The sequence below is a fragment of the Ipomoea nil genome, unplaced genomic scaffold (genome assembly GCF_001879475.1).
Source record: "Ipomoea nil cultivar Tokyo-kokei standard unplaced genomic scaffold, Asagao_1.1 scaffold0579, whole genome shotgun sequence".
Lineage (NCBI taxonomy): Eukaryota > Viridiplantae > Streptophyta > Magnoliopsida > Solanales > Convolvulaceae > Ipomoea > Ipomoea nil.
Genome location: NW_017617007.1, coordinates 737,055 through 758,672, shown reverse-complemented (window position 1 = coordinate 758,672; position 21,618 = coordinate 737,055). Strand labels below are relative to the sequence as shown.

The 21,618-nt window shown below is 35.6% G+C and overlaps 2 protein-coding genes and 1 long non-coding RNA gene across 3 annotated transcripts; 1 reads left to right on the top strand and 2 right to left on the bottom strand.

The window, feature by feature from the left end:
• Positions 1-880: 880 nt before the first annotated feature.
• LOC109174261 (miraculin-like) lies at positions 881-1,582 on the top strand. The gene has a single exon (XM_019323504.1). The coding sequence runs from the start codon at positions 881-883 to the stop codon at positions 1,580-1,582; it is 702 nt and encodes a 233-aa protein (XP_019179049.1).
• A 3,898-nt stretch (positions 1,583-5,480) lies between these two features.
• On the bottom strand, positions 5,481-7,853 carry LOC109174231. Its single transcript, XR_002053036.1, has 5 exons — positions 7,451-7,853; positions 7,222-7,368; positions 6,238-6,289; positions 5,958-6,153; positions 5,481-5,778 (listed from the first exon to the last, which is right to left on the bottom strand). It is a non-coding gene; the product is annotated as an uncharacterized LOC109174231 (long non-coding RNA).
• Positions 7,854-20,314: 12,461 nt separating this feature from the next.
• LOC109174260 lies at positions 20,315-20,938 on the bottom strand. Its single transcript, XM_019323503.1, has one exon. The coding sequence runs from the start codon at positions 20,936-20,938 to the stop codon at positions 20,315-20,317; it is 624 nt and encodes a 207-aa protein (XP_019179048.1).
• Between the last annotated feature and the right edge of the window lie 680 nt (positions 20,939-21,618).

The following is a 21,618-nucleotide window of genomic DNA, read 5'->3' as shown; positions in this document are numbered from 1 at the left end:
ATTCTGGAATTTTAGTTCAAAGATTCTGAAATTTTAGTTCATTGATTCTGGAATTGTAGTTCATCGATTCTGGAATTTTAGTTCATCGATTATGAAATTTTAGTTCATCGATTCTGAAATTTTAGTTCATCGATTCTGAAATTTTAGTTCATCGATTCTGGAATTTTAGTTCATTGATTATGAAATTTTTTAAAGTAAGACGCGCGTTTTTAATAAAATGACGTCGTTTTTACATCCGTATGTACCATGCATGGTGCATACGGATGCACAACATAATTTGCCGGTAAAAGTTAAGTGGACTAAATAACCTTCAAAATTATGTCTTAATGTATGACAAAAGACCATAGAAAATTGTCTTATAACTGCCTATATTAATAGGATTTTAGGTTAGAAATCATGGTGGATGTCACGCACATGATTTTTAATGTTCATATCATGAATGTCACTTTGCTGTTATATGCCTAACGAACCGCGTCATAATTGGATTTCACTCCTCCGAACTCAACCTTTCTTTATGTCATGACACTTCTAATTTGTTAATTTTCAATTAACAACTTTAGGGATTAGACATCAAACCTGACATCTTAATTTAAAATTAAAACTTAATGTTATTACCATAATACCCTTTTAAAATTTATCACAATTTTTTCTTTTAAAATTTATTACCATTGACACGTGTCTATCGTCTTTAAATACCTGTGGTCCAGTGGGAATCTTTATTAAATGGCACACGTTTTTTTTTTTTGACATCACATTTATGTTACTATTTTGTCTGCTAGTGGGTTATCTCATCTGATCTGAGTCTATATAATTGAGTGGTTTTGCCCCTCCCTAAGCACCAAACCAAACACACATTTATCTATCTATCTCTGCTCTGAAGATGAAGACAGCAATAATCCTTTTGGTTCTCTCCGCCATTTCTTTCCTTCCGCTGGCCATCTCCGGCGGCCTTCCTCCACTCATCCGCCTCCCCACAAAGGCCGACGTACCCGACAACGCCATCTTAGACACGGCCGGCAACCCAGTAGTCGCCGGAGCCAAATACTACGCCATCCCAGCCCTCATCGGCGTGGAAGGCGGCATAAGCGTGGCTAACCCGGACACAGGAAACCCCTCCGCCTGCCCCACCGACGTAGTAATAAACGTCACATTAGCCGGCCACCAACCTCCCGCCGTGGGTCTTCCTTTAACTTTCTACCCTCTAAAGCGCGAGGCCGAGGCTTCACGCTCCGCCGCCGCCACCGACGACGACGTCATCATATCGCAGTACCCACTGAACGTGGCCTTCGACTCGCCGGACCCATCAGATCCCTGCGCTAAGGAGAACGTTTGGAAGCTTAATGATGAGACGGCAATAGTGACCGGAGGCGTTATAGGCGTGGTGAAAGGTGATCTTGGCAACTGGTTTAGGATTCAGAAAAATTTTAATGGAAAAGGGTACCTTTTCAACTGGTGGCCAAGCCTTTGCCTTTACTGCAGGATTGGTTACTGGCATATTGGCACAGTCGGCGGTGGATATCAGCTGGGAATCAACTACAGGGACGAATCGCTATATGCTTTTGAATTCGTAAAGGCTGGGTGATAAAAAATCTTGCATTATATTGCATGCAATATATATGTGTGTATTAATAATTAGCGTTTAAATAATGGATTTGGTACCCCCTTATGGAAAGCCTACGGCACATGTATGACTATGTATCCCATAATTGCGTGCAATATAAATATAAATAAAATAATTGAAGTTACTTTTATTTATGGAATATGACTAGGGATGGGAATTTTAATTCGCCCCGTAGATATTCACCTGCATGGTTCGAGTTTTTTGGTGATAGTAAGCGGTGGTCGGAGAAGGTGGGTAGGTCTTAAAAAATTAAATCCGTGATGATGAGTCGGATTGGATTAGAATTTTTTGTTCAAAACCCTCATAGAACCTTACCCGCGCGCGACCCACCATGTATATATATATATATATATATATATATATATATATATATATATATATATATATATATATATATATATATATATATATATATATATATATATATATATATATATATATAGAGAGAGAGAGAGAGAGAGAGTAAAATAAGTAATAATATGTGTTGGATATTTGTGTTTCGAATGTCGCAGACTCAGGTATGCTGCCGCTTATGTAGCTGGATGAAGGATATGTATTTGGTAGGGTAGTATCTGCGTCGTGTTATATAAACACTCTCTTAAAAACATTTGCGACCAGGGAATCGTTTGTTTTCGACAAGGTACACAGATATGCAGGATGGAACCTGCTTCTACAGCTCAGGCAAGAGGAATGATCAAAGCGTATATGAAAGAGGTGGAAAAGGCGTGTTACATACTGAGAGCTACAACCGCCTTTTCCTTTCCAGCCATACAGAAGTGCGACAAACCAGGAGAGCAAGAGGGATCACTACAACACGTTCTTTTGATGTGAGTAGTGTGCGGACAAGGTGGTCAAAAGACCCACAAAAATAAGGCTTAAAAATATAAGGCGCAAACAAAATTTTGACCACACCGCACATGCAAACCGAGCCGAGCCGGCGGCGGCGGCGCGCGCGAGATCTCCCCTTGTTCCCTCTCCATAATACTTGATAAGTGCATATTTGTTCATATTTATACCCCATGTCTACCCCATATTTAGCCTTGTTTTGCTTATGAAGTGTCACAATGTTGTTCAAAATGATCTTTATTTTGCTCATTTGATCCATTATGCACAATTCATTATTTTGAGTAGAAATGAAGGATTTTAGATCATGTTGGATGCATTTGGAGTCAAGGGGAGCCAAGGAAAGCTAAGAGGATGGCTAAAACACTTCCAAGGGAGCCTAAGAGTGGTGTTTTCAATGGTGTTGGTCATTTGGGCAAACCAAAACAAAAGAGGAGCAAAAGATCAATGCATTGCAATTTTCGCCCATTTCGACCACTGTTCTATATTTTGATTATATCTCAGCCTAGGAGTGTTGAAATGAAGTGATTCTTGTGTCATTGGAAAGAAGACTCAAAGGGATACAATTCTTATAAAATCATCAAAGCCTAAAAATGAAGTCACAGGGTTCAAAATTGTCCTTGAAGTTGAAGTTCCAAATTAAACTTACAATCTAAAACACACCACTGTTTGGTTTTTGGACCATATCTCAGCTTAGGAATGTCCAAATGAAATAATTCTTGCGCCATTGGAAAGAAGACTCGAAGGGCTACAACTTTCATGAAGACCATAGTTCCAAATTCTGACGTTTTGAAGGCCAAAAGACACGGCCAAGTGCACGGTCGTGTCTGTGGCTGTGTATTTTCACTACTACAGAATATAGCTTTAACCTCGGCTAAATGACCCCATTTAACCTCGGCTATCTTACGACGTCGACTAAATCGACGTTGTAAGAAAATAAACGACGTCGGTTATTTAACCGACGTCGTATGTTTTTAATTTTTTTTTTTAAATGATACGACGTCGGCTAATTGGCTATTAGCCGACGTCGTATAATTATATTAAATAATATATATACATACGGCGTCGGCTCCTCCAAATAGCCGACGCCGTATGTATTTAATATTTTTTTTTAAATGATACGACGTCGGCTAATTGGCAATTAGCCGACGTCGTATCATTATTTTTTATTTATTAATATATATACGGCGTCGGCTATTGGTAATAGCCGACGTCGTATGTATTTAATTTCTTTTTTTAAATTATACGACGTCGGCTAATTGCCAATTAGCCGACGCCGTATCTATTTTTTTTTTATATATAGAAAAGGTTTTATGCTCTAGCCCAACCTGCGCTGCATGTGCAATCAGAACCTGTGCAGCTAGTTACATTCAGCATCAACATCAACTAATTCAAACTATATACTAAACATGAAACTAATTAAGCACAATGCAACAAAACTACATACTAAAACTAAAATTAATATAAATAACACAATACAACAAAACTACTAATTAACATCAAATCAATAAACACAAAGTAGTTTTAAACATAAACTAGTATCAAATTAACAACGTTTTATTAACTCATTCATCAATAAGAAACTTAGACCATTTGTTTCTAACGTCATCAATCTCTTGTTTGTTGTAGGGCAATCGTCCTTGTCTTTCCAAAATCTACAAAGTTCAAAAAAAAATAAAAATAATAAATAACTAAATATTTTAAACAACATTTGAAAAAGAAATATGTATTATTAGATTACTTGCCTTATCCATTCCTTTGCTTAGGTTGTTGGAAATAATTTCCCACATGAATTTCATCACATAATAACCACATTCGGTGCTTCCTTTTTGTATAGCACACTACATTTGAATTACAATAAAATTATTTTAAAATAGAAATAAAAAACAATAAGTTTGCATGTTTTACAAAGTGAAAGAAGTACTTACCAAACATGTCGTCCATTTCGATGAACGAGATTGTTTCTTTCCACTCATCATGCTTGTTGCAGTCATACACCTATTCATATAAGACATAAAATATATATAAATATTTGGCATCACTTGTTTAATAATAACTATTAATTCATTATATAAATTTACATACGTTTCCATTATATGTTTAATGTCTTCACGCGGCCCATGACCAAGTGAATCAAACCAAAAAATTTCATTTAATTTAGGAAAAATCGCCATCAGCATCCAATGCTCACTACAAATAAGTAATTTATTAGTTATACGTAAATAAGTAAATATAATATAATATAAAAATATATTATATGTAAGCACTTTAATTTAAAACGTAATTAAAACTTACTTGAGAACGTATGGGGCTAAATACACATTTTTCTTCCCATACTGCATGGTGGCATTTATATATGATTTCCTTTCTTCTATATTATTCATTTTTGGTTGAATCCAATATGGATCTAGGAAACCATAAGTGTCTTTTGATGCCAACTCAAAATTGATGTAAATACCCCTATTCACAAATAGAACCAATTATACATAAATAATCAATAATGTAAATATAAAACTATTATGCATAAACAATCATAAAGAACTTATTATTACCTTATAAAGAACTGAACTAGAGAAACATCGATGGTGTCCATACTTAAGAAACGCAATATCTCCACACTTTCAAGGTGCAAGTCATACTCAATCTCGCCCATAATACCACGAGCCACATGGATCACAAGATTTTGTTCGAAACGGCGAGCTATTGTAAAAGCCTTTTTGCACTCAGCAGTCAAAGAATCTAGAGCAATACTATTGTCCATGGTATTGTATTTTAACTAGGGGTGGGCATGGGTCGGGTTCGGGTTCGACCCGTGCCAATCATGGTCACCCGAAATAATTCGGGTCTTGCTTTTTAAAGTCCGAAAACCGAACCGAAAATCATCGGGTATTTTCGGGTTCGAGTGTTTCGGGTAGGGTTCACATCGGGTCGGGTCTGACAAACCCGAAATTATAACATCGTTCCAAAAATCTTGAAATTTTAAATCTTTTGAAAATTCTGGAAACAAAGCAAAAAATTGAAAACCAATCTAAAATAATAAATATATGCAGAACAATAAATACAATACTCTAAATGACAAACCAAATGGGCAAAATACCTACAAATTTACAACCCAAATGGGCAAAAAACCTTACCTAGTTAATTACAAATTTACAATCATAAAAAAATACAAACTAAACAAAGAATAGTGAAAAAAGATTGAGAAAACAGCTAAGTATTCTGTATTGGATTTAGTTTTGCTCCCCTAAGCAAATGTTGATCCAATAATCTGTCTGCCAGTAAACTGCTTCTCATTTGGCTGCTAATTAGAACCCCTACAAACAAACAACAATAAAGATAGTATATTACTATATTGTGAAAGTTCATATATGAATTCCAATAATGCTAATTATGCTGATACTTGATAGTTGATACAAATTAAAAGCACACAAGTTGAAAGTTTTAAATATAATGCATTGAAGTTAAGTCATTATTGATCCTTTTATATGCATACCTGCATATAAAGAAGATAATAATAAGATATATGGAGGTTTAAAGTTAGTTTTTGTTCCCAATCCACAAGGGGGAATGAAATAATTTTGGTATGATGACCAGAGGTAGATTACATCTCAAGTACCCAGCCAAAAGCTTTATCAGCTCCAGGGTCCTCCCTCCTTAGTCCATGTACGAGCTATCTTTTTCAGAAGTCCCTAACAAACATATAAAGACCACATGTTAAAGAAGAAGAGGAAATACTAATTGGTAAATGAAAATTTATGGAGTATTATGCCTACCTTCTCAACAATGACAGGAGAATTTCCAATTGGATGAATGTCAGTTATTGCCCTTTGAGAATGCAGAATTCAGTTAGTAAACAAAAACATTAGACTATCAAAAAGACAAGACCTGGGCATATCAAATTACCATCCATTTCAAATATGCATTCTAAGATTCTAAGGAGAAAGTGAGAAACTAATAAAAGTATCCTAGCATGCATAAAATGAAAAAAGAAAAAAATCATTATTGAAAAAGACATAATAGAAACTCCAAAAGATGTAAACTCAAAAACTCACAAGGCATATAATCACTCATTAAAGTCAGTAAATTAAAAAAAAAAATCATAAATTCAAGAATTGAGACTTTAACACTTAACAGTATATTCATAAATAAATTCATAAAATTAAAGTCATAAATTCAAGAATTAAGACTTTAACACTTAACAGTAGATTCATTAATTCATAAAATTCAAAAAAATATAAGGCTTCTTTTTCTTTGTGCAAAATTTAAGACTTTAATACTATTATTCACATATAATCACATTTTCACATACACACACATATATACACACACTTAACAAAACTATCCAATGTAAAACTACTACAGTAGTCACTGAGCCATATAGTTACTTTAAAAATTAGAAACACTTCATCTTTTAAGTCCTCAACACAAATTACAGTTAGTTTCAATTTTATGGGAAAAAAGGAAAAAAAAAAAAAAAACAAAAACAAACCTAATAAAAATTTATAAATAAAAAATGAAAAACAGTGAAAACTAATAAAAATAAAAATTTATAAATAAAATAGTTAGAAGAACATTAAAAACACTATAATAGAGTTTTTTGTTGCAAAAAATATAAATGATCAACTACAAATTTTGAAACTGAATCTTAAATAAATAAATACAAAAGGAAAATTTTTCGAAAACCTTGTAAAGTCCTATAATTTTACTTCTTTGAGAAAAGAATGAAAAAAAAAAAAACAAACTAAACAGTAAAGTACCTTTTTCTCCTATTATATTTTCATGGACAGAGACGGTCACTGGAGAAGCCTACAAACTCGAAGCCTCAATGGAGATATTCCCGGATCTGTTGAGAGCCAGATTTACTGGGAGTATTTGGCGAGACTCAATAGTGAGAGACTGAGAGCCTGAGACAGAGAAAATTTTCCAAGCATGGTTAAAACATATATTTTCTAGAAAAAAAAAATAAAAACAAAACTAATAAACTACCTGTTAGGCTTTAGAGTGTTAACAGCTTTGGCCTTTGACCGTAGCGGACCGCCGTTCACCGGAGAAGTGGAGGAGTCTAAGCCCATCTCCCCAGAATCCCAGATCTACGTTGTGCTTAGCCCCGAATGCTAGACTCGAGAGGTCCGGAGTAGGAGTAGGAGTCGCAGTCCAAGGGAGAGGCAGAGAGGGTGTGTAAGGTGAGAAGCGGAGTCTGAGCCTCTAAGGCTTTGAAAGCGGAGACCGGAGAAGGTGAGAGATAGAGAGAGTGAGGGATGAGATACTCATATGAGTGAGATTTGAGAGACAGAAAGATCAGAGAAGAGAGGGTAAATCTTGAGAGAGAAAGGGGCAGAGATTCAGAGAAACAAGATAGACGGGAAGTAGCGAGGAGGCGGATGAGAGAGGAGTCTGTAACCCTAGTGCCTTCCTATTGTTTATATACTACCCACATATTTCGGGTTTCGGGTCGAATCCGAACATAAATTTGTACATCCGAAATCCGAACCGAGAAATAACAAATCTGTGAAGCTTTACTCGGGTTGGGCCCGAAGCGGGTCGAATCCGATCCGAAATATATTTTTCCGGGTCGAACCCGCGAAATTTCGGGTTTGACCCGAAATGTGCCTAGTCCTACTTTTAACTGTGAATTATAATACAAGTAAGAATTATAGTTTTAAAAAGTAAATTATTTAATATTTTAAAATAGAAATATTATCAGTATACATCCACATTTGCTTCAGTACATAACTCTACCAGCTTCTTTGGCCAAATGATAAAGTGTTGGCATGCATCACTTACAAGCTTAACCTCACCGGTGGGGAATGGTACATGTGCAGTTGGATCACCAACATCAGTTATACTCACTTTCACATTGTTTACATCCAGTACAACCCCATGAACTTGTCTACCACTGTAAGCTGTCCCATATGCCACTGGACGTCTAATTGGATCTTCTAAAAACAATTGACATCGTGCCCCTAACTACAATAATTTTTAATTAAAAATCATATAAAATTTTATTGATAAATAATAATAAGATAACTATAAACGAATACTTACAGCCGGTAAATTACTAAAAGGGTCTGGGGAACTAGCTTTGTCACTGGGAGGTGGTGGCACAGCATCCACACATACGGGTGTCACCTGCTTTGGCTGTAAAGGAGTCTGCATAGCACTAAATTGCAACATCATACTAGCTATTTTTCCCCCAAATTGCTCTGTTATACGTTGACCAAATTCCTCCCGTTCAGAAATATTTTCCTGCTTTTGTTTTTCTAACGCTTCTGCAACAGCAGCACCAACGGCAGCACCAACAGCAGCATCAACCAGTTGTTGAACATCTTCAGGAGTATTTTGGCGACGTTTTGCATGGCCAAAAACACTTTTGATGCCATGTCCTCTTCCCATGGCTCTAACACGTCCACAATGCTCATCGGTACCCAATGCAACAGTCAATGAATCCTTTCTTCCATCCTCAATAAATTCTCCTTGAGAAATTTGCAACTCAAGAGCATCCTAACATATATAAAAATTATTCAATAATAATAATTACTATTACTGTAGTAAATGACAAGATATGTACTTACAATTTTTTCCGCCACCACTCTAGTTGAATCAGTACGATAATTTCCTGACTTGTCCATTCTTGCTTTCTTCCATTTTTCGGCTCTACGTATGGGACTTGGAGGAGTCATTGTATACGACGGATCTGCATCAGCTAATGCTTGTTGTTCTTTCAACTTCTCGTCCATCATCATCTTCTCCAACCTTTTATAACCACCTCGAGCTAAAAGATGTGGATGAATATTCTTAGCTTGTATGTCTTGATATTTTTTCCTTGTTGCCTACGTACATACCAAATATTAATCATATGATAAATTTCATATCCCTTGTTCAAAATATTGATAGAATAATAATGATACCTCATATGATTCACCCGTATGCGACTGATAAAACTCATTCCATGTCTCTTATTCAATGAAGTCGTATGTTTGACAAGGGTTCTGACCTGCATAGCAACCGTATATATACTAGTAAGAAAACAAGATTATTTATTAGTAATAAATGTAATTATAAGTACAAGGGTTCTGACCTGCATAACTACCATATATATACTTGTTCACCAATTTTGTTTTAAAATCTTTCCACCTATCACCCACATAGCTTAACCAATGTCTCTTCATACCAATGGTGTCGGGAATATCAAAAGTACTCTACAAAACAAGATTATTTATTAGTAAGAAATGTAATTATATTAACTTTTTAAATAAATCTAAATCTATCTTACCAGGATTTCTTTCCAAATAGTAGCTTTAGTATCTTCTGGGACATCCGACCATTCTTTTATTGTTATAGGAGTATTGATTCGTGCCACTAATCCAACATAACTTTTAAATTCATTGCCAGCTTTCCCGTAGACAGGCTCGAATCCATCAAGCTCAACTTGTAGTTTCCCAAAAGCATTACGTTGCCTAATGATTTTTTTCATACGAGTGGCACCCCTCTTCTTTGTAGTTTGAGTACTACTTTGAGTATTATGAGTACCTTCTGTAGTACCACCATCATCTGTGGAATCCATACGCCTGTTTAGAAAGAAAATTTTTTAGAATATATATAGAAATATTAGAATAAGAAAATATAAAAACAAAATAAATACCTAATTAAAGCATTACATATATAATAAATCAATTCTCCCATATCCCTTCACGATGATCATCTCGTGATGCATGCACTTCATCTATCTCATTATCAATAACGGGAGGCAATAAACTTGACGAAAATGGTGGTATTTCCTCAATATCAAAACTAACATCTTCATTCTCATCTATAACAATTTGTCTCTTTCCATGAAGAACAATGGACCATTTTTTGTCACAAGGATCACTAATATAAAAGACTTGTTTTGCTTGGGATGCCATTATAAACTGCTCATTTTTGTGTCCTTCCCGATTAAAATCTACAAGGGTAAATCCTAACTCATCAACTTTTACACCATGTTTATTATCTACCCATCTACATCGAAACACCGGGACCCTAAAAGAAACATAATCAACTTCCCATATTTCTTCAATCACACCATAATATGACAACTCTGCAAACACGGGATTTGGATCTTTCGAACTACTGAAATGCATTGAATTTGCAACCAAAGTAACTCCACTGTTTTGCATAGTGCTATTTTCATCTTGAGCTTTTGTATAAAAAGAAAACCCATTAATGTCATATCCATTGTGACATAAAACATCCAAACCAGGACCATGTGCTAACCATGAAACAGTTTCAGAAACATTATTCTCTTTAAGAACTTTATTTTTGAACCAACTAATAAAAGTTCGATTATGTTCGCCCACAATCCACATGTCTGTCCTTCTTGGATTTTGCTCCCTAATCAACGCCTTGTGTTCATCTAAATACGGTTCGACTTCACTTGTATTATGCAAGATGTACAAGTGTGCCTGCTCAACATCTTCACGAGGCATAACATTCACTTTGACTCCTCGAGTACCCTTTCCAGTAATTCTTCCTTCATGCCGATTCTTAGAAACTCCAATAGACTCAACTCCTGCCAAATATTCAGTACAGAACTCAGTAACCTCCTCAGCAACATAGCTTTCAACAATAGATGCTTCCGGCCTATATCGGTTCCTAACATAACCTTTTAATACTTTCATGTACCTTTCAAATGGGTACATCCACCTCAAATAAGCTGGACCGCAATGTTTGATCTCTCTAACCAAATGCACAAGCAAATGAACCATGATATCAAAAAATGAAGGTGGAAAGTGCATCTCTAGCTGACACAGTGTAACAATAATTTCATTTTGCAATTCATCTAATTTGTCTTGATCAATAACTTTTCCACAAATTGCATTGAAAAAGAAACAAAGTCTTATGATGGTGTATCTCAACTTTTTAGGCAATATGTCTCTAACAGCCACTAGCAATAGTTGTTGCATTAAGACATGACAATCATGAGACTTCAACCCCACCAACTTTAAATCTTGCATATTAACAAGTCTACTGATATTTGATGAATACCACTGTGGTACCTTTACTCCACGTAAACACTCACAAAAACTTATTTTCTCCTTTCTTGATAAAGTATGAGCAGCGGGAGGCAAATATGTTTTCTTACCCTCGGAACGTGGTGCTAATGTAGGTCGTATACACATTTCAACCAAATCCAATCTAGCATTGAGTCCATCTTTAGACTTACCTTTTATGTCTAAAAGAGTTCCAACCAGACTATCACATACATTTTTCTCCACATGCATCACATCAATACTATGTCTCACATCTAGTGTCTTCCAATATGGAAGATCAAAGAATATAGATTTCTTTTTCCACGGACTCTTCTCATTTGTAGATTTTGATCTCTTTCCTCTTTGAGATTTAAGCTTCTGAGTCTTACCAAAAGTAACTTGAAGGCATTCAACTCGTTCATATACTTGATTCCCAGTCAATGGTTGTGGAGCATCTGTATAGTCTTGCACCCTATTGAATGCCATTTTTAATTTTTGATAAGGGTGAAATTTATCAAGAAATCTCCGATGCCCCATATATACCGTCTTTCTACCATGAACAAGTTGATGATAACATGTATTATCTTCACATATGGGGCATGCCTTATGACCTTTGACACTATATCCAGACAGATTTCCATACGCTGGAAAGTCATTGATTGTGCAAAAAAGCATTGCATGCAACTTAAAAGTCTCCTTTCGGTATGCGTCAAACACTAACACACCTTCATCCCATAATTGCTTCAAGTCATCAATTAAAGGCGCCAAATAAACATCTATATCATGACCTGGTTGTTTTGGCCCAGAAATCATCAAACATAATAATATGTATTTTCGTTTCATACACAACCAAGGGGGTAGATTATAAATTATCAACATAACTGGCCACGAGCTATGCTTGCTACCTAGATTCCCGTGGGGGTTAATACCATCAGTACAAAGTCTAAGTCTAAGATTTCTCGCCTCGTGACCAAATTCAGGAAATGCATTATCAAATGTTATCCATTGAGAAGAATCAGCCGGGTGTCGAAGCTTGCCATCAGAAATCCTTTGATCTGCATGCCATGTTAAGTTCTTCGCATCACTTGGATTTGCAAACAGGCGCTTAAATCTTGGAGAATTGGGAGATACCACAAAACTTTAACTGGTGGCCTTTTCAAACGTACTTTACCAGCAACATTCTCGCTTGTTTTATAACGAGATGCCCCACATATTGGACATGCATGCAAGTCTTTGTAATCATTCCTAAACAATATGCAATCGTTAGGGCAAGCATGTATCTTTGTATATCCCATACCCATTGGACACAAAATCTTTTTGGCATCATACGTACTATTGGGAAGTTCATTACCATCTGGAAGCATGTCCTTTACTATTTCAAGTAAGGCAGTAAAGCTCTTGTCGCTCCACCCATTCCCAGCTTTCAAGTTGAATAATTTTAATATAGCAGATAATCGGGAATATTTACTACACCCCGGCCATAACGGTTGTTTTGAATCATTCAATAATTCATCTAACTCATTTGACCGATTGGTAAACTCTTCTCCAACATCGCGAAACATTTCATCCAACCGATCTTCAGACTCATTATCTTCATTGTCAACATACACATTAGATGTTGTAGACACATCGCGTTCACCGTGCCAAATCCATTGTGTATAATATGGATTAATCCCATTAACGATTAGATCATCATATATGTCCTCTTCACCTAATTTTTTCTGATTACAACATTTCTTACAAGGACACAACCACCTGTTATTACTATTCGGAAGGTTACTCTTTGCAAAGTCTAAAAATTTTCTAACTCCATCTTCGTATTCCGTACTAAGTTGATTAGCTATCATCCAACTTTTATCCATCACGTACAAGCCAATCTAGATAATAATAACTCTAATTAAACATTTGTTAACACTATTTTAACAAATTTCGATAATAATAACTGCTACAACAACTACAATAATTTTAGCATTTACATAATGCAAACAAGTAGCATTTAATGGACGCAAACAAGGAGCATTTATTCATCACGTACAAGCCAATTTAGGTAAAATAATAATAATCATTTGTCAATTCTAGATGCTTTCTTATACATCCTAACTAACCAAAGAACATGTCAAACACAATGTGAATTGAATCTTGCTAAACACAATAGACAAATTGCGTACCCGAGACTGGCGGAGAACAGTGGAGGAGGAGCGCAACAAGGACTGAACTTAGTCAAACCGGATTGACGACTAACAAAAAATAAACCAATCAAATATTTTCGAAGTAGCAATATAAATTATAGGCTAATTTTAGCCTAAGTAATCACAACCTCTATATGGCAACCATTCAATGGTATGTGATACCCAATATTTTATAGTGTATCAAATACAATATATTACAGTATGTATCATTTAGAAATTTATTGCCAAACATAACAATAATACTTCTTTACATTCATTAGATACTATTCATGAATTGAATAACCATATCATGAATTTAAAAGGAATAATTAAATCAACAAGAGTACGCATTCAAGTCAAAGAAGAAATCAAACACTCGTTTTGACTAAAAATATATTGAGAAAATTATAATTTATGTCCCTCCATAATACCTCAACTATTAATGTCACTTCTAATAAACATGGTACATTAGTGCAATAGAGAGTGCACCGACACAAATATGAGAGTGCACTTACTAATAAACATGGTACATTAGTGCACTTCCGGTATGTATCAATAATATTTCTTGAAATGGTATATTTTTTGAAAGTTACTGGCTCTATTACATTGTAGTATCTATTCATATACTTTCTCAACCTACTGAAACACAGAGAACCAATAACGCCTCCACTGAGGCTTGAACTCATAATCTTCCAATTGGAAGTCCAACCCGGATACCATTAGACCACGTAGTCCTGGTATATAGTTAAACATAAAATTCTCAATAATTCATAAAATTTCGAAATATACACACAACAATTCATAATTTAGCCAATAACTTATAAAATCAAAAATATATACACAATTATTCCTAAAATTTCGAAATATACACAATAATAATTTATAAAATTCAAAATTCAAAAAATACAAAAGAATAATTAAATATATATATATATATATATATATATATATATATATATATATATATATATATATATATATATAAAACCATTTTAACATATAATATAATAATATATATATACGTACCTGCCGTATATGCTCGATCGACGTCCGGCGTCCGGCGTCCGGCGGCGTGGCAGCGCGGGCGAGCGGCAAGCGGCGAGGCAACGATCGGCAGCGGCAAGCGGCGAGCGGCGAACGTCGAGCGGCGAACGCCGAAGGCGAGCGGCGAACGGCGAACGGCGAGGAGAGAACAGATCTTATCAAAACGGTGGCGGTGGTGGAGGGTTTTGGTGGCGTTTCGGCGATGAGATGATGAGAAGATGGTGGAGGGTTTTGGTTTACGTTGAAATGAGCTTCAATTCGATCTGATCTGTAATTATTTTATACTATACGGCGTCGGCAATATACGTAGCCGACGCCGTATACTATATATTTTTTTTATTTGTTTAAATACGAGTATACAGCGTCGGCAATATACATAGCCGACGCTGTATATTATATATTTTTTTTATTTTTTTTACTACGAGTATACGGCGTCGGCAATATACGTAGCCGACGCCGTATACTATATATTTTTTTTATTTTTTTTAATACGAGTATACGACGTCGGCTATATACGTAGCCGACGTCGTATACTATATATATTTTATTATTTTTTTTTTAATTCGAGTATACGGCGTTGGCTTTATACTAGCCGACGCCGTATACTATATTTATTTTTAATTTTTTTTTTAATAGGATATACGGCGTCGGCTTTATAAATAGTCGACGCCGTATAATATATTTATTTATTTTTTTTTATTACAGATACAGCGTCGGATTTACCAAAAAGCCGACGCCATATGTATTTTTAAAAAAATAAAAATTAAATTTAAATATTTAACGTCGGTTTTTCGAAAAACCGACGTTATAATAGCGACGTTAAATCCTTTTTCTGTAGTAGTGTTTCTGTGCATTCCAGTAACTACTGCCGTTTTGGACACGGCCAGGGACATGGCCATGTCCCTGGCCGTGTCACTGTGCTCTGCAATTTTATAAACTCCGATTTTTTGTCATTTCTACTTGGTTTTGACCTATGGTTGAGTCCTAACTTCTCTCTTTTACTTCCTTTCATATTGTAGTGTTAGATTTAGGTTTCTTAACACTTTTGAAGCTTGTAATCTTGGATTTGATGCTTGGATTCCAACATTTCAAGATTCCACCGTCCATTTTCAATAGAGAAGCTTCTTCTCCCTTTTATCTCTTTATCTTGCAATGTTTATGCTTTACACTTATGTTTTTGTGTTCTTTATGCTATTTATTCATGAGTAGTTAGTTTATGGACTTGAGTTAGGGTTGTATTTTCTATCTTGATGCTTGATTTGTGATTATTGCAAAAAAAGGGAAGAGATCCAACCTAGGGTTCATGTGTTTGTGAAGGTTTTGTATTTATATCTTGTTAATGTTTGATGTACACATTCAGTAGCTTGTTTTTGGAGGATTTCTTGCCTCAACGGGAGTTGGGTGATGAATCCAAGCCACCCCTTGCACAGATTCGATTTCTTCCTACGAAAATAGGGGAAATTGGGGGCTTTAGATGCTTTGTGTGCTTGATGGACTTGGAATTGATTCACCACGAAAGTAGGGAAATTCCTTGTTCTAATCCTGGTTGTTCGTAGACTAGGATACCTACGTGCATTCCCTCTTTATTCCTTGCTTACTTGTTCTCCCTAATCCCTTAGGTTGTTAAAGCATCTAGATGATAATGCTCCCTAATCCCTTAGGTTGCTCCCTAATCCCTTAGGTTGTTAAAGCATCTGATAATGCTCCCTAATCCCTTAGGTTGTTAAAGCATGTGATAATGCTCCCCCTAGCTTGAGTCCTATTTCTTTATTTTGTGTTTATCTTTGTGTATATGTGTTAGTCTTATCATTTCCTTAAACTTGTAGTTTTCTTAGCTTCTGTTTCTTGTGATTGCGTATTGCGTGCCATATCCCCCAATCCCCTGAGGACGACATAACACACCCGAGCTCACATCTTATATTTTTGCTACAATTAAAAATTGGCGCCGTTGCCGGGGAACAAACCCGGGTCACCCGCATGACAGGCGGGAATACTCACCACTATACTACAACGACTTAAGGGAACATATTGATGGCCACCACTTGAAGTGCTATTTGGAAGAAAAGGTTGAAGAAAAAGGGACGAAAATTGAAGAAGAGAGCATATTCTTAGAAGTGGGTCATTGCAATTTCTTTCATGAGAATATGCTACTTTTGAGCTTAAAGGAGTTCCTTAACGCCCGACATTTAAGGATATTTATTGAAGAGAAAGTGGATGGAGAAAAGGAACTCATCTTCATCCAATCATTCATGGATAGTTCCTTGAGAGGTTGAGTCGAGTTAGCGACGTTAAACTTAGCACTTCATGAGAGGCACCCCATGTTATCTTTCATTTTATTGTACTTTACTTTCTTCTTTATTTTTCTTTACACTTTTATTTTTGATATATCATGCTTTCACTTGTGCTTTCATGTATATATGATCTTGACTCTAGGAATGACACTAAGGAGTATGCTCAATTCCAAGAAGGCTTCATGATGATTCTTTGACACAAGAGATTCATTAGGGGAGTCTCATCTACCTTCTCGATCTACTTTCTTTAATTGTGTATAATGCTTTACTTTGTGTAGATAGTAGAGATTGTGCTCCTTGTGCTATCTTTCCCCCCTTGTTCTTTGTTGTCTTTCACATCGAGGACGATGTATTTTCTAAGTGTGGGGGAGGACAAAAATTGGAAATTTTTTGAAAATTTTTGAAACTTTGCTTGGATAATATTTCGTAAATTGTCTTTCCTTGCTTGAAGTTGTGATTACTCCCTCTTTGTTGGTTGGTGGTTTGTTTTGGTGGAACTTGTTGCAATTCAACTTGTGATTGATGAGCCAATGGGTAACTCATGATTGATCTATTCTCTTGCCAATAACCTTGTTAACCACTTAATAATTGAATCAATTCATGATCTTGTGTGTTATGCTTTGCTAGTGAAGGCTTATATGAGATTCCGGTCATGGTTGTTAACTTGTTTTGCTAGAACTTGCCTCATTACTCCCTAAGTGAAGTCTAAGATTTGCATGTTTAAAAATGATTTAGGCCATTTTTGTTTAGCCCAAGCCTTTAAACCTATCCTTACATATGTTTTTATCCCTAGTTGTCCTCGTTGAGCCATTTGTTTGTTTAATAAGTGCTAAACACTTGTCCCTACATTGTGATTGTTTTTCCTTGTGTTAACACTCACCATTTAACCCTTAACCCCTAGCCAAAATGTTTCCCTCCACCCTTGAGAGAATAGAGCATTTATTCTTTTTCTTGGAAGAGATCTTTATTGGAGCTTGTTTTGTTAGCAATCCTCATGATAATTTTGTCTAAGTGTGGGGGTTTTGATTAATTGAATAAGTTTGTTGGTTGATTTGAAAAAAAAAAATGAAAAAAAGAGAATGTTGAGAAAATTGAAAGAAAAAAGTCATGAAAAAGAGATAAAATGAGAAAAATGAAAAGAAAATGAAGAAGAATAAAAGTTTGAAGATTGATTCTAGTTTGTGTTGAAAGTTGTACTCAAGCCCCACCTCTTTAGAGTGTTGCTTTGTGTCAATTGTAAATTGCTCCTTTGTCCATAGAAGTTATATCTCTTCTAGCTACAATTGTGAATAAATGTGAAGTTCTCTCCTTTGTTTTATTCATATACCTCTTCTTTGTTAGCCATTCACCATTAGCCCCATTACAAGCCTAATAAAGACCTACTTGGTCTTAGTATGCAATCTTAGAGTTGAACAAGTGGGAGTATGAAGGGCAAGCCTATGGAATCTCATTCAAAGCCAAGTTTTGCATAATCTGAACTTAGCATTTGTACACACTTGATCCTCACATACTTTAATAATTTTGGTGCTTGGTTATTGGCTTAAGAATTGAACTTGTGTGGAAGGCTAAAATGATTCTTGAAACAAGTTGTGTTGTAGCAAGTTTGTTTGTGGTTTGATAGGTTGTGCAAAGTGGGAGAATGATCAATTTCATTGCTAGGTTGGTTATTTATTTCTTGTTTTTGCTTGAGGACAAGCGAAGGTTTAAGTGTGGGGGAGTTGATAAGTGCATATTTCTTCATATTTATACCCCATGTCTACCCCATATTTAGCCTTGTTTTGCTTATGAAGTGTCACAATGTTGTTCAAAATGATCTTTATTTTGCTCATTTGATCCATTATGCACAATTCATTATCTTTGAGTAGAAATGAAGGATTTTAGATCATGTTGGATGCATTTGGAGTCAAGGGGGGCCAAGGAAATCTAAGAGGATGGCTAAAACACTTCCAAGGGAGCCTAAGAGTGGTGTTTTCAATGGTGTTGGTCATTTGGGAAAACCAAACAAAAGAGGAGCAAAAGATCAATGCATTGCAATTTTCACCCATTTCAACCACTGTTCGGTATTTTGACTATATCTCAGCCTAGGAGTGTTGAAATGAAGTGATTCTTGTGTCATTGGAAAGAAGACTCAAAGGGCTACAATTCTTATACAGTCATCAAAGCCTAAAAATGAAGCCACAGGTTTCAAAAGTGTCCTTGAAGTTGAAGTTCCAAACTTAGAATCCAAAACAGACCACTGTTTGGTTTTTGGACCATATCTCAGCCTTAGTTGAAGTACATTTACTCGAATCAATCCGGAAGATTGGATGTAAAATCCTGAAATTAAGTCATAAAAGACTAACAGTTGCGCATTATTTGCAACACATAAATACATAAATACATAAATATCATGTACTCTTTTCCTCGCTAGTTTTCTTCCATTGGGTTTTCTAGTGTGGTTTTTAACGAGGTATGACTATGATATAATAATGTAAATGGGGAAATGTTGGAAAATAATTGCTTAAATGGACAAACTCTAAAAATCCTAAAGATTCTGCAGATTGTGCCCTGAAGGCTTTTTGGTTGTACTCTTTTTCCCTTAACTAAGTTTTTCCCACAGGGTTTTCTCAAGTTAAGGTTTTTAATGAGGCACCCAATACAATATATGTTTTACATATATCATGTACTCTTTTCTTCAACTAGGTTTTTCCCACGTGGTTTTCCTAGTGAAGTTTTTAATGAGGTGTGAATATAATTTCTATTGTACTCTTTTCTTGTCTAGGTTTTTCCCACGGGGTTTTCCTACCAAGTTTTTGACGAGACAAGATCGTGATCAAATAATGTCCTAGGGGGAGTGTTATAAATATTATACTTACTATGGACATTATTATATAGTATTGTAACGGTTATGTAATTATTTCCATTATTGCTTCCGTTACATTACCTTGGATGTATATATATTCCTACAATATAGTTGAATGAAGAAGAGATGATCCTTTCTCACTTGCATATTCTGAATTTTCTCTTAACAAAGATAAAATTATCATAAGATAGAATTATGCTCCGTATGGAAATATGAATTTTTTTTTTATAGAAAATATATTATATTTCAGAAAATATTTTAATTTTCTAGTGTTTGGTGAAAGTTAGAAATGTTTTTTTTTTTTTTTTTTTTTTTTTTTTTTTTTTTGCTTAAAGTAAAAAAAAAAAAAAAGATAATTTTTTGTTCATTTTCTTTACATAAATCTATTACAAAGTTATTTCTTGTAAAATATTAATATTTTAATGATAATAATAATAATAATAATAATAATAATAATAATAATAATAAATATTATTATTATTTATATTAAATTAAATTTACAATATAGCATCCACACCCTCAGTCAAATTGAACCTGTGCCCCTTGTTTGACTGTGAATCCACACCCTCATTCTTTTTCTTCAATCCCTGCATGGCATCTCGATGCAACTGTTGAATCCTAAAGTAACCAGCAGCTGCGTCGTAGGCTTCGGTCAACGTAGCAAACCTCGTCGCGGAGAATGACTTCTGGGCATCATAGTATAGTCCTCGGATAAGCTTACGAGCTCTACTAGCCTCATCGGGTGCCAAGGTAGGAGCGAACTGAGATAGCGCCACAAAGCGGGCATGATACTCCTGGACAGTCGAGATTCCTTGCTCAAGATGCAAGAACTCCTCATACTTGGCAGCTTTAACATGCTCCTGATAGAATCTCTCCCTCAGTACCATCTTGAGCATCTCCCAGTCAAACCCCTCTCTCGCCTGAGCAGTCGGTCCCTCCATCACCCACCAATGGTCGGCCTCTCCATGAAGGTAGTACACAGCAGCGTCCACTCGCTCGTCCATCGGGCATCCTACCACATCGAACAACTTATCAAACGTACGGATCCAACTCTCGAGAACCTCTGGATCCTCCTGGCCTAAGTAACTCGGTGGATTGCGTCCCGTGATCCTCCTAGACATATCTCCGCCACCATTGTTTCCATAATGACTTGCTTTCTTTCTTTCTTTTCTTTGAGTTGCAATGACTCACTTCTTTCTTTCTTTTCTTAGAGTCGCAATGACTCACTTTCTTTATAGATGGACGAGGTAGGAACTTCACCATAGTGTGAATGAACCTATCCGGGCACGGCGTCTAGCCGACCTAATACGCTGCTCGTCCACCGAACCACTCTCTTGGTTCTATGCTCAAACTCTGTGGAATTAGGTATCGAACTATTAGCGTGCACACCCCCTGACCAGGATACCAAGCCTGGCGGACAGTTTCCAACCTCGTAACGTGGGAATACACCGCGTTACATATACTGGGACCGCAATGTCCATAATAATCATCCGAGATGACATAGTCCAAACGGGGTCCTCCAAAACCTCACTGATATATATATATATATATATATATATATATATATATATATATATATATATATATATATATATATATATATATATATATATATATATATATATATATATATATATATATATATGCAACTCAACAATTTCACAACGCAACAAAGTAATGATATACCACATGCTCATGAGTTTTTGAAAATAGTACTTGGGCTCACGTTGGCCATTTATGCACTTTTAAAACATGATATACTTAGAATGCAAGAATACTATACAACATGCTCTAAATCCAT